Source organism: Macrobrachium rosenbergii, chromosome 15, assembly GCF_040412425.1.
Source record: "Macrobrachium rosenbergii isolate ZJJX-2024 chromosome 15, ASM4041242v1, whole genome shotgun sequence".
Taxonomy (NCBI): domain Eukaryota; kingdom Metazoa; phylum Arthropoda; class Malacostraca; order Decapoda; family Palaemonidae; genus Macrobrachium; species Macrobrachium rosenbergii.
In genome coordinates, this window is record NC_089755.1 from 42,415,121 (window position 1) to 42,429,157 (window position 14,037).

Sequence of the window (14,037 nt, forward strand, 5' to 3'; positions counted from 1 at the left end):
AATGCTACGAAAAGAGAGAGAGAGAGAGAGAGAGAGAGAGAGAGAGAGAGAGAGAGAGAGAGAGAGGACAGTTTTATGTCCAATAACGAATCGGTAATATTTTATTATTATCCTTAATGTTTTCTGGAAGGAAACAGATGCGTTGCGTACCTGCGCGTCCCAGCGCGCCCACCAACGTTTATGCCTATAGGAACTGTGGTTTCTTCTGTAAGGTTGATGTAAAACTGATGCTTTATTGCTGTCATTGATATACTAAAAATAAGCGAATACGGCGCTAGGAAATATTCTTTACGCAATATTAATTGGTATTTTGGTCACTTCATCTTACGCGAGTTTTACAATTAGAAAGAAAACGTAGAACCGTTTTCTTTTTCATAGCTCTTACCGTCCACTGTAGCGCGGGAAGGGAGAGACGTTCCTTTAAATCCTTTTGTGTCCTTGTTGACCTAAATAAGCATTACACATCCGTTGATAAGTTGATACATAATAACTATTGCACTCACACCACAAGAATGGTCGATAGAGGCATTCGTTAACTTAATCAGTAACTGAGGAGGCCCGTACGATCAGACTGAATGATTCCTGACGGTAAATTGGAGTTACAGCACCAATGGTCAGCAACGCGGTACGCCAAGGAAATTTATTGAATGTAATTTTTCGGGGAAACGGTACTTTTCTTTTGTATTCTACTTAAATGATAAGTTTTACTCATTACATCATAGACTGACAACAATTATAAATACACCCTGTTATTAATATTTTTCCGTTTGATGATAAAAGATTTCTTTCGATTTTTATGTTGCAGTTTGTAAGAGAATAGTGATTAAACGCCAATTGAACTCTTAAATGTAAAGATGAAACCTCAATTTTTTTTTCATTCTCAGTTAAAAACATCGGAAGACGTTCCTTCATTTTCCCATGAAAGAACAGTAAACGGAAAAGTTAACCTCCTAAACTCTGGATGAAATAACACGTAAACGGAATAATATAATAGTCACGTGCAGTTCCCTTTAGCGTCTCGTTACCATGACAACCGAAGTTGCGCCTCTTGCAATACACAATTAAAATAATTCCTTTAATTTGTGTTGTGGTATGGGGAATTCTTCAGTGGATTTACTTCACCAATACAGATTTGAATTCAGTGCATCATATGCAAAACATTAGCGCATACTCAGTGTCCCATCAGTATTCGTTAGCGTCCCCGTAACCATGGCAACCGAGTTGTTGCTCACCAACTGCCACAGTTGAGCTGACGGAAAGTGAACGTTTGGACAGGTTTAACTCCTTGAGTCCTTAGACACAAATAGCGTTTGGTTCAATGAGTGAAAGGGAGAAAGCAGTTGTTGTTTTAATGGTAAAAGAAAGTAAAAGCGGTTAAATCCAGTGACGAAGACATGAAAGGGTCACTCGAAGGTACGAGACGGGAAGTAAACAATGTAGTACCAGTTACCGAATGGGTTTCCTGATGTCTCAACAGTAAGAAAACTCCACCATTAGTCGAAGTTGAGCCAAGATCGCCTAAGACCAGCATTTTTTTGAAGTACAAGTGAAATCATGTCAGACATTGCTGGAGAAGGCGGAGGAAGGGCTACAACGACCCCTTCCCACGATGGTCCTCCGCAAACACCGGGGCTAGTCCTACCTAATCAACCCTCCTCCCCCACCGTCAGGACTTCACCCTCAACAATCTCCGCTTTCGGGTGAGTTAAGAAGGTAACGATGATGCCTTTGTGGTTGGTGATTGCTAGAACCTCCAAACATACAGGCAAGTGAAATGCAACATTAGCCCTACAACGCCAAGGAAATTTATGAATCTATACGTGGGAATACTTTACCGTAATCTTAAATTCCCAAACATTGGGAATGATTATAAAAGCAGAAATCGTCTCTCTGAGGTAAAAGGATGAGATATTTCAGAAATCTTTGCAATCTACCAATGAAGGTTTAAAGCGCTAAGTGCCATTTGATATAGAGTACAAGATAAAGGGTTTAGTAGCTCTCCTTCCTCCCCAAGTAGGCCTAACTGGCTATTTTTTTTTTTTTTTTGGCTGAACCAAAGTGACGGAAAGGGAAAAAACCAACAGCAATGGCAATGAATGGTAATCAAATAACGATAGTACTACCTTGAATTAGTCCCGTCTCTCTCCAATCGCAGGGCATCTCCCTCAGGAAGGGAAAAGCGCATATCCTCGACGGCCTCATCCGTCGCTTCTGGCTCGTCCTTGGCTTCCCTCCTCACGAAACTTCACCATCCTCAGTCTGCGAGTCTTTCCCTGGAAGGAAAACTCAAGATAAGGGCCACCGTGTGAGTATGTTGTGATCAATTTCATAAATCGGATTTAGGAAGTTACAATGTCATTTTCTTTTACTTAGAAAGTTGGCAGAATTATCATCATCAAATTTGAGTCTACTTTACAGGAAGAGTCGTGAGCCTAGTAACTCAGCACTGACTCAGCAGTACAACGACTTTCATTTTCTTTGCTCATCAAATGGTAGTAATAATTAACAATCAAAGCATATAACTCTTCTTAGATATTATTATGTTATTTCATTATACGTGTGTGTACTTTATACGTTTAAACAGTGATAGGTTTTTGGCCTATATTACTTAACAAATTAATTTGCTAAAATATTAAATGCAGATGGGCATTTTCTGCCAACACGTAATCAGCTTTTTTCAACCTTGGCCTTCAATTGCGAACCTTGGATTCACAATATTCCATTACCTCTTGTAACTTAGCTTTGGCGACGCCAGTTTATCCAGCTTACGAATGAATCTATATGCAATCGAATTAACATTCCATCCTCATCAACCCCAGTCTTGATTGAGCAACTTACTTTTAGCACTGACTGTATTCTCATTTTCTTCGATATTCAGAGACTGTGGTAGTGATGTCCTCTCCTGTAAATTCTCGCCAGATGGCAGTGTCGTCGCAGCTTCCCTTAGATCAGGTCAAGTCAAGTTCTTCACGCTCACCGGGATATTTTCCTACTTGTTACAGGTTTGTTGTTTTTTTTTTTTTTAATAGTTGTTGCGTGGCATATTCATGTTAAAAATGTTGACCTCAGGTAACCATTCTTCTTGTATTTTAATAACTTACGTTTTTTCTATTTATTTGTCAGTTTGTTAATTTATTGTTTCTTTTTTTAATAAGTGGTCTCTTTTCTCTGTATTTCCCATTACCATCTATTATTTCTTTCGAATGAACACCATACTCTTTCGAAGCTGGAACTTCAAGTGAAAGGCACCCGTGGGCTTGTTCCATATGAATATGGCCCATCTTCTGAATAATAATAATAATAATAATAATAATAATAATAATAATAATAATAATAATAATAATAAATTATTTTGAACCAAGCTGGACTGGGGTCATTACTCAATCGTACTATTCAGAGAAAGAGGTTCAGATCCCAAGCTGTAGGCGTCACGCTATTTCTACACCGCAGAATATCTTTATCTAGAAACCCATTAGCGCCATAGCTCGTCTTCCTTTACCTGTGTTTCAAACGTGAAGGAATTGCATTCTGTTTTTACTTCTCCCATTGGTCAATTCTGCAGCTCCACGAATGCTTCCCATTATGCTACATAATGGTTTCTGACAAAGATAAATACATTCTGTCGAATTCGTCCTTATATTTTCTAATTTCTTCATAACTCCTTAACAATAACATTCTAATTTTTCACGAAAATAATATAAACATACTCACTTTTATGAGGTATATACTAAAAGCATAGTTTAAAGTTCAATAAGTGACCGACAGACTGGCTCATTCGCTGTTCAGGACTAGAAGAATAAATGAATGGTACCGTCGAGTATTACTGTTCATGGTGTGCGAGCAACTCGGTCTTCTCAGCGTGGTCGAAATAGTGTTATTGTCCCTCTTCCAAACCAATGACCATCTCATTCTTATTCTGTGTAACTTTAAATAAAACATTCGTTGAGGGCCAACTGTGAGGATCAGGACGAAAAAAAAGTCCGTTCCTGCATTTCTTATCATTTCAGGTGAGAGAGATCGGATCATTCTTATGAACCCGTTTTTTATTCCAGCTTCCAGAAGATTCTTCAGCAGACACGAGTGTATTTCCTATACTTTCGTCGCCTCCTGCTACTTCCATATTTTGGCTGCCTGGAGGTCAGCCCGACGCAGTCTTGGTAACATGTAAGTTCGTTTCTGTTACATCTTTCGGTATCTATTGCTATTATTATTACCATTATCGCTCGTAAAGAGCATGCGTTCCTATATACCAAACCGGGAGACCATTGACTTATACATAAAAACCTTAACATAACAAAATGACGCAAGAAAGGTTTGCAATTGGACATAGCAACACTTACTGGCCAACAATCTTCTTTCTCTGCAACTTTTCCCATTTCTATGTGGGGATGATGTTTCTGACAGCTTTCCTCCACCTGGCTCGGTCAAACACACCGTCCTCTGACAATTGTTTGTCTCTCAGATCTTCCCTAACTAAATCCATCCACCTAAGCTTTGGTCTTCCTCTTGCTCTCCCACCCTCCAACTTCATCTGCATCACTCTCCTCCCTACATATGTCTCATCCCTTCTCATCACAGCCACCTGAGCATTTTCATCTCTACCGCATCCAATTTCTTCTCTTGCTCTCCCTTTACCGGCCATCTTTCTGCTCCATACATCAAAGCTGGTCTCACTACTGTCTTATACACTCTTCCTTTATCCTTTATATTGATGCTGCGGTCGCACAAGACACCTGACATCTTTCCCCAATTTTTCCATCCAGCCTTCACTCTGTGTGTTATTTCTCCATCCAAATTTCCATCATCAGCCACTGTTGAACCAAGATACTTAAATTTTCTACTCGGTTCAACCTTGTCCCTTCCATACTAATCTCGGAGTCTTGATCTTCATTAAAACTTAGGTATTCAGTCTTCTTCTTACTGATCTTTAAACCTGTGTCTTCCAATACCTTCCTCCATTGCTCTAGTTTTGACTCCACTACCCCTCTGTTGGTGCTGCATAACACGATGTCATCAGCAAACAACATGCACCAGGGATTGATCTCTTATTCCTTGAGATAGCACATCCATTATCAGGTCAAAAAGATATGGACTTAAAGCAGATCCCTGATGTAAACCAACTCGTACTGGTATCCACTCAGTTAACCCAACGCTGCTTCTAACCTGCATTTTTGCTCCTTCATACATATCTTGGACCAACCCCACATACTTCGCCGGTGTTCCCTTTACTCGCATGTACCTCCAAACCTCTTGGCGTGTTACTCTATCGTGTGCCTTTTCCAGATCTATGAATACTATGTGCAATCCTTTCTGCTTTTCCCGGTGTTTTTCCATCATCTGCTGGAGGGAAAACACTGCATCTGTCGTTCCTTTTCCTGGCATGAAACCAAACTGTTCTTCACCTACAGATGTTTCTTCTCTAATTCTTTGATCCATTATTCTTTCCCAGATTTTCATGGCGTGAGACATTAACTTTATTCCCCTGTAGTTTGCACAATCCTGGATGTCACCCTTCTCTTTATAGATAGGAACAATAAAAATTCTTTAGTGCCTTCTTTACTTCCTTCATGCTAATAGTGTGTCATACCAAGGTTCTGGAATCCATCTTCAAAGAATTTTCTAGGATTTTCTTCATTTAACAGGTGTTCATAATATTCCTTCCACCTCTTCTTTATCTCATTCTCGTTGCGCAAAACCACTCCATTCGCATCCTTAACCTGTTTTGTATGGGAGTAGTCTTTGGTGTTCTTGTCCCTCGACTTTGCAATTCTGTGAATTTTTCTCTCTCCTCAGGTGTTTCCAGCTCTTTGTACATGTCATCTAATGCTCGTGCCTTCTCTTGTGCAACTGCCTTCTTTACTTGTTTCTTATGTCTTTGGTACCTCTCCTTATCCTCTTGCTGTTCATACTTTTCCCAGATCTTCTCTGGTTTTCACCACCTCTTCCACTTCATCATTCCACCACCAGGTTTCTTTATCGTCAGGAGGTTTCTTTCCTGATGTCTTTCCCAACACCTCTCCACCATTCTCTTTATCATCATACTGTTGTGGTTCCACCATTCTTGCACTCCCTCTAGCAATCTAACGTCCCTCAATACTCTCCTAAAATTCCTGCCTCGCTTCCTCCTCTTATAAAGCTTCCACCACTTAATTGTTGATGGGACACGTGCAGGGCTACCTTTTACTGTGTTCTTTATTTCCAAGTCCATTACCACCACCCTGTGCTGTGCTGCCACACACTCTCCATTCAAAATTTTACAATTTATCACCTCTCTCAGATGTGATCATCTGCACAAGAGGAAGTCAATTTGGCTCTCTCTTGCTCCACTCTTGTATGTGATGTACTGATTTTCTTTCTTTTCAAACCACGTGTTGACAATAGCCAAATCAAATGACACTGCACAATCGACAACTCTCTCTCTCCCTCGTCATTTCTCTCTCCAACTCCCCGGCCACCGTGCGCCCTCCCAGTACCCTCTCTGGTCCTTCCTACGTGTCCATTCATGTCACCACCAATAATTAATCTCTCTTCTGCTGGTATTTCACTCAACTGCCGGTCCATTACCTCCCAAAATGCCACTTTCTCAGCTTCATCACATCCTGCTTGAGGGGCATAAGCACTCACGATTTGACTACTTTTCCTTCTAGGCGCAGTTTCACAACCATTGCTCTGTCACTTGTCCTCTTCACGCTTATTATGCTGTCTTTTAAGATTTTTGATAGAATTATTCCCACTCCATTTCTATCGTCCTTACTGTTCCACTACATAGCAATTTATATCCATATCCCAGCTCTCTCGCTTTATTTCCCCTACATCTGGTCTCCTGTACACACAAAATGCTTATCCTTCTTCTCTCCATTAGATCTGCTATCTCTCTTCCCTTTCCAGTCATCGTCCCCACGTTCAAAGTTCCAACTCTCAAAGTTACCACCATCTTCTTCTCCTCACTCTTCTCATTTTTTGGACTCGCTTCTTTAACCGGGGGCGCCCACTACCCAGTGGCCCTTGCCCATTTACCACAGGGGGCAGGAGAGGCTCCTGCGCGTCGCCTACGGGGAACGCCCTAGCACTATCCGATTTCAGATGAAAGTCAACTGTCGTATTTGGTTTTGGCTAGATTTTATGGCCGAATGCCCTTCCTGACGCCTACCCTCCTCATTTATCTGGGCTTGGGACCGGCACTGAGTTGGACTGGCTTGTCCACCCGAGTGCCTGGGTTAATTACCGGTCAACAGACATCATTACAAATAACAGTAGTGACAAAACTGTATTGATTATTTATTAACAATAAGTAAAACTAAGTTTGTAACAAATAATTAATAATATTAAATACTTTCTCTTTCAAGTGGGCCCAAGAATAGGATAGAGAACCTTCACTCTTGCATGGTTATCTTCCCATGGTGACTTCGGCTAAGTTCAAATCTAAATGGTAAAATTACCTGGGATACGTTTTCTCTCTCTCTCTCTCTCTCTCTCTCTCTCTCTCTCTCTCTCTCTCTCTCTCTCTCTCTCTGATTTCTTTACTTCTTTACTTTACCAGTCTCAATCTGGTCGTATAATAATTTTGTAGTCAACACGTCTTAGGGTTTAAAGGCCGCTGATGAGCAGCAGAGGCGGTGCTTAGATGCTGATTATACGTTAATATATGTTCAGTCTCTAGGCCTTAACCTGTCTCTCGTCTTCGTTGCTTATCAACGAACTTTAAACCGTCAACTGTATTGACTAAGAAATTAATATAAGACTAGACTGAGACTGGAAAAATAAAGATATCAGAGGGGGAGGCAGAGCTGAATAAAATATTGATTCTTTCCAGCACACCTGTCATTTCGACAACCCAGCATTTTTTATGTCCAGTTGTTTTCTAGACCCAGTATTTTCTAGATCCAGTATTTTCTAGACCCAGTATTTTCTATGCCCAGTGTTTTCTATGCCCAGTGTTTTCTAGAACCAGTGTTTTCTAGACCCAGTATTTTCTATGCCCAGTGTTTTCTATGCCCAGTGTTTTCTAGACCCAGTGTTTTCTAGACCCGGTATTGTCTATGCCCAGTATTTTCTAGACCCAGTATTTTCTATACCCAGTGTTTTCTAGACCCAGCATTTTCTAGACCTAGTATTTTCTATACCCAGTGGTTTCTAGACCCAGTATTGTCTAGACCCAGTGTTTTCTATGCCCAGTGTTTTCTAGACCCAGTACTTTCTAGACCTAGTAGTTTCTAGTTCTTTCTCCTCCTTCCTCCGTAGACTTCCGAATTATAAACTCAATCCATAATTCATCTCCTTTCATCATTTCTACGTAACCAGTCAATCACAAAACTCTAAACTGTAAATTCCTGTTGACGCCCCATTCGTCTTCAGACTCAGACGGGCGAGTGGCGTCCTGGCAAGGGAGGAATCTGGGGGCGCAGTGCACAGACGGCGGCGTGGACGTGCGAGGGGCGGTCATTCCTGGGATGGACGGTCAAGTGGTGACCTTTAACAGGAAGGAGGTCGCGGTCAGAGACATCAAGACCTTGAAAGCGGTTACTCACATGGACCAAGGGTACGTTCGCTGACATAAAGGGGAAATGGCACTGGGATTGGCATATAAAGTTTAGGCCAAAGGCAAAGCGCTGGGAGTTATGAGGTCATTCAGCGCTGAAAGGGAAATCCAGGAGGAAAACCTCGCAGTTGTACTTAGAAACAATTGTTAGGAAAGGATGGAAAGTAAGATGGAAGAAAGATCATATGAACGGAGGTACAACAAAAGGAATGAAAGGGACTGTAGCTATGTGACGAAGGGACGCTTATAAGAACCTAAAGTGATGCCTACAGTGCACCGCGTGAGGTACACTGATGGCACTACCCCCTACGGGAGAGAAATAACATCAGTCAGGCGTTTCAACTCTACTGTACAGGTTGGAATAGCCTTGCTTCATTTCATGAACAACCCGTAAACAATTATTAACCACCATGAGAGGGTTTCAATTTCAGCGATAAACTAACCTTTTTCTGCAGATAAATTTGTATAAGATGAAAGAATATATTCTTTGCGATTCATAAAAAAAACGGTATGAAAAAGGTATACATTGAATTAAGAAAATGGAAACTCAAGACGAATGAAATGAACGTAATTAGTAAAGAATATGTTGTCGTGGAGATGCAACAGCATACAATAAACATGCTAATAAAATGCAAATACAAAATGATCTAAGGCTTCCGATGTACTGATATGGCACTTAAGTAATTACATATTAGTGACTTATTTCGCTAATTCCTAACAATCATTGGAAAGGGATATTATGGCAATAGTATATGTAAAATAGGTTCTCTGTATATTATATAAAGCTTTCTGCCGTATGACCTTGGTGTGTGCGTGTATATATATATATATATATATATATATATATATATATATATATATATATATATATATATATATATATATATATATATATATATATAAATATATATATATATATATATATATATATATATATATATATATATATATATATATGTTACAGTCAACACGCAGCGTAATCACGCGCGTAATGACTGAAATTTCAGTCACCACGCGTAATGCACTTAGGACATTTGATCCCCAGGAGCTAATACTAAACACGGCGAAATACATTTGACCTCAGGACTAGTGATTAAACCCGGCGAAACAGTGTAGGTGACTCACTGTTTCGCCGTGTTTAGTACTAGCTCCGGGGATCAAATGTCCCTAAGTGCATTACGCGTGATGACTGAAATTTCAGTCATTGCGCGTAATGACTGATTACGCATGTTGACTGTAACATATATATATATATATATATATATATATATATATATATATATATATATATATATATATATATATATATATATATATATGGTTGCATACGTGCAACCAATAATCAGTTTTACCCATTACAGTTTTTTAACCAGCATTACAAAATCAGTAGCAGGGTAAAACAAAAACAGGTCATTTTTATTTTCCGGGCAGCGTGGGTGGCCAGCTGATAGGGCGCGGCGCCTGGTGGGCGGTGAGTGGGCGCGGGCGCGAATTGGTAGGAGGAGGAAACTGTCTGACCTGGTGGGACGTCCGCTCGGGTTCGGTGACCAGGTGCGTGGGCGGCGTCCACATCAGGGGTCCTGCCTTGTCTTGGCATCAAAATTCAAACAGGGTGAGCCAAAGTTAAGATTTATTTCAATTGGCATCAGAACTCTTAAGATAACATTTTGTTGCAGTTGACATCAAAATTTGAACTGGGTGAACCCAAGACAGATTTCAGTTGGGACCAGAATTCGAACAAGGTGAGCCCTAATTAAATATTATTTAACCTGTTTAACGAAATCTCGGGGTTTCATTTGAGCAGTGCTCTTAAGGACGGTCATAATTATTTGCTCCTAATTTTGAGATAAGGCTGGGGTAAATAAAATTTTGCTCCTAAGTTTGAGGTACGACTCGGGCAAATCATACTTTACTCCTAATTTTTAGGTAAGACTGGGGTAAATCAAACTTTATCCTAAGTTGGAGGTAAGACTGGGGAAAATAAAACTTTGCTCTTATTTTGAGGTAAGACTGGAATAAATCAAACCTTGCTTGCTCCTAAGTTTGAGGTAAGACTATGATAAATCAAACTTTGCCCCTAAGTTTGAAGTAAGGGTGGAGCAAATCAAACTTCGCTCTTATTTTGAGGTAAGACTGGAGTAAATCAAACTTTGCTCCTAAGTTTGAGGTAAGACTGGAGTAAATCAAACTTTGCTCCTAAATTTGAGGTAAGACTGGGATAAATCAAACTTGGTTCCAAAGTCTGAGGTAAGACTGGGACAAATCAAACTTTGCCGTTATTTTGAGGTAAGACGGGAGTAAATCAAACTTTGCTCCTAAGTTTGAGGTAAGACTGGGGCGAATCAAACTTTGTTCCTATTTTGAGGTAAGACTGGAGTAAATCAAATTTAGCTCCTAAATTTGAGGTAAGACTGGAGTAAATCAAACTTTGCTCCTAAGTTTAAGGTAAGACTGGGGTAAATCAAACGTTGCTCCTTCGTTTGAGGTAAGATTGGGCCAAATCAAACTTTGCTCCTAAGTTTGAGGTAAGACTGGAGCAAATAAAACTTTGCTCCTATTCTGAGGTAAGACTGGAGTAAATAAAATTTTTGCTCTTAAGTTTAAGGTAAGAATGGGATAAATCAAACATTGCTCCTAAGGTTAAGGTAAGACTGGGGTAAATCAAACTTTGCTCATGAGTTTGAAGTGAAGAATGGGGTAAACTCAAGTTGAAGAAGTTGGACGGCTGTGCGGCCGAATCCAAAGAGAACGAATGAGAAGTTAGAAGGCCTAAAACAATGCAGCCTAGGGCAAAGCACAATTTAGGCAATGCGTGCAATTATACTCGGCAATACCGAATGGTCTATTTCACCCAACTGACTAGTACCATTTGCTCTTTTTTCATGCTAAATTGATGTTATAACTCTAAAGTCAGATTACGCTAAGGGATGTTTGAGTCTGTCTTTAATACAACTGACAAGAAGTTAGCACATCTACTTGGATAACCCTCCTTACAGATCGTGTCAGGCAGCTGGGGAGGCGGTTCAGACTGCGTTAAAATTTGGGAAGCAACAACTGCTCGACTCACTCACGTTTTGCATTCTGATTCTGCTAATACTTGTGTAAGTACGAAAAAGGTTTCTCCGTCCAAGAGCTATTATTTAAAAATATAACTCATGATTTTCTGCCAGTTTCTTAACAGTAAAGACAATCCCTGCTGGTGGCTGGTTTGATCAAAACAGCTTATACCCAATGAGAACCCTTTATCTTTTGAGTAATAAAGGGCTGAAGGGTATAAGAGGTCTGGTGTGCACCGTCTGGCTATGTACAACCAACAGACCACAAACCTTGTACCTTGTAGGTGCTAAATACTGTAACAATTCATAGTCCGGCCAATTCCAAAAGTAGTAGGCCTATGCAACTTTTTCATCGAAAATTTTATCAGCAGTCACAAAACATATTCTAGGCTAAGGCTTAAAATTTCTATAAATTCCCGAGTCGTTTGTGCAAATTCCCCGAGTCATGACATCCACCAACATGAGATTGATTGTTCTCTCGTCCATAGGTCTACAGCACAACTTGGGCTGGGAAAGAAGGCGTGGCCATTGGAGGGAGCGATCCTAGCTTATTGCGTCTGTCTACGTTAGACAACACGGTAAGACCCAGTGCCCTAAAAAGTTACCATTTCCAGTGCAAGAGCGTAAGCTGGAGGGCACCTCCTAACTGTTAGTAGGCAGAATCAATTGAATGATTAAGCCATAGAAGTAAAGAAACTTTGCCCATATATAAACTGCAATTCACAAAAAGATGTAGTACGTGGTTCTAAAGTCTAAAGTAGCTAAATATTAGCGGTATCTATAAAGTGAATAATAAAATCTATCGGAAGATGATTTTGTAACCGACCTCATTCCTCCCGCAGGCCGCTACAGTGTTTGCTGGCATCCGCATTATTTTTACCCGCTTGGTCTCTTGACGGATAACGAGTAGACCTATTCCTATTTTCAGAATAATCGTTAACTCTTCACAAACCAAGGAGAACGTACGAATACTCCTCACCTTTAAGAGAGTACATCACTGATTACCGACTAATATGTTCCTGAACGTCGGAAAACAAACCTAACGACCGCACGTCACAGACTTCCTTTTTAAACTGACAAGGGGCAAACAATGTGGTGGTGTTTTTGTCTCATAGATTTGCGCCTTTTTCGTCACTCGCATTAACCGCCTGCTAATTGCTAACGCATACTATTACGAATAGTAGGTTTTCATCCGCTTGATTTTCCTCACCACTAATTACCCCCGTCCAGTTAAACATCAAATTATTTTTCTTAGATATTAATCTTTAGTCATCAATGCACTTGAGAGAGAGAATCTCAGACTGTCTCGTGAAAGGGTTCACACCAGAGGATGTGAGGATTACCTCGAAGCCACCCCATCCTGGTGTTCTACTTTTGACAACGTACTTAACATTCACGTATGTTACTTTTACTCCCATTCTCAAAGCCAGCTGCGACCCACGACAGTAAACCAACTACTAGGTACATGATTCACCACTTAGGTCAACAGGAGGCATGGATTTATAATTAAAAATCCCAAATCGAGCCTTCCTCGTCCAGCTTATGGTTCGGAATGAGCTAAGAGAGAGAGAGCGAGAGTGAGTCTGAATAAAAAGAGTTTAAGGTCGGGAGAAAGAAAGAAAGCATAGTGGAAGGGGAGGAATGGGCTAAACCCATCTGTTATGTGACCAAATACTTTTATTCACAGCTCCCTCTTAGTCATTTGTATTTTTCTCCTTCCGCAGACCATGGGCGTAATGAGTGGGATCCGCGCAAGCGTATGGACACTAGACGCATTTCTCGGGCGGGGACACCAAGGTACACGACTGGCAGTTGGATGTGGGCCTACGTTATACCTCCTCGATGTCCTCAAGTGACCGTTATTCATTGTATTTGACGGTTTCATAGATCTCAGTTTTGATAAGATACATTTCACAGGGTCGTGTCCTCCACAGGAGGTTGAATTAAAAATAAACTCGTGTATAATATTGTAACAGGTATTACTGTAGTCCTCCGTTTTTTCCAAAATCAGAAAAAGCTGTATATATTTTAAGCAGCTCTATAAATAACTATTCCTTCATTCTGTGATCATCATCATGTCAAATTCCCATTGTTTTATGCCTGCACGATCTCTGATTTGTCAGAGTAACCCCAGAAACTAACAAGCTAAGAAAACGTACAGCAAATCAAAATCGTCTATGCAAAATTCTCTAAAAAACAAAGCTTTTTTTGCAACTGGGAAAAACACTGTGCTACAACTAGTCTCTTATTGGCTATTTGAAAAATAAGCAGCAAGCCAAGGAAATCGGGGAATTTCAAGATTAACAAGAGAATGAAAATAAGAGATACGATGCAGTCGAAGTAAATTTAACTCTTACATGGAAGAAAGGATGGGGGAGTGGAGGTAAGGTAAATGGCTAAGTAGTAGTCGCAGCTCAGTAGAACGGCTACTGCAAATTCCTG

The 14,037-nt window shown here is 40.3% G+C and overlaps 2 protein-coding genes across 2 annotated transcripts in view; one reads left to right on the forward strand and one right to left on the reverse strand.

Moving 5' to 3' along the window:
• LOC136846599 (hatching enzyme 1.2-like) overlaps window positions 1-2,269 on the reverse strand; it is a 147,086-nt gene extending 144,817 nt beyond the window's left edge. Inside the window, exon 1 of the mRNA XM_067117478.1 lies at window positions 2,124-2,269. The gene's annotated coding sequence lies outside the window, so the exon portion shown is untranslated. The remainder of the gene's footprint in view (window positions 1-2,123) is intronic.
• Window positions 929-13,987, forward strand: LOC136846598 (uncharacterized). The gene is made up of 9 exons (XM_067117477.1): window positions 929-1,700; window positions 2,156-2,305; window positions 2,879-3,002; window positions 4,053-4,164; window positions 8,356-8,539; window positions 9,971-10,151; window positions 11,536-11,640; window positions 12,084-12,173; window positions 13,320-13,987. Exons 1-9 carry the CDS (start codon window positions 1,555-1,557, stop codon window positions 13,449-13,451), a joined length of 1,224 nt encoding a protein of 407 aa, XP_066973578.1. The 5' UTR covers window positions 929-1,554; the 3' UTR covers window positions 13,452-13,987.
• Window positions 13,988-14,037: the final 50 nt, after the last annotated feature.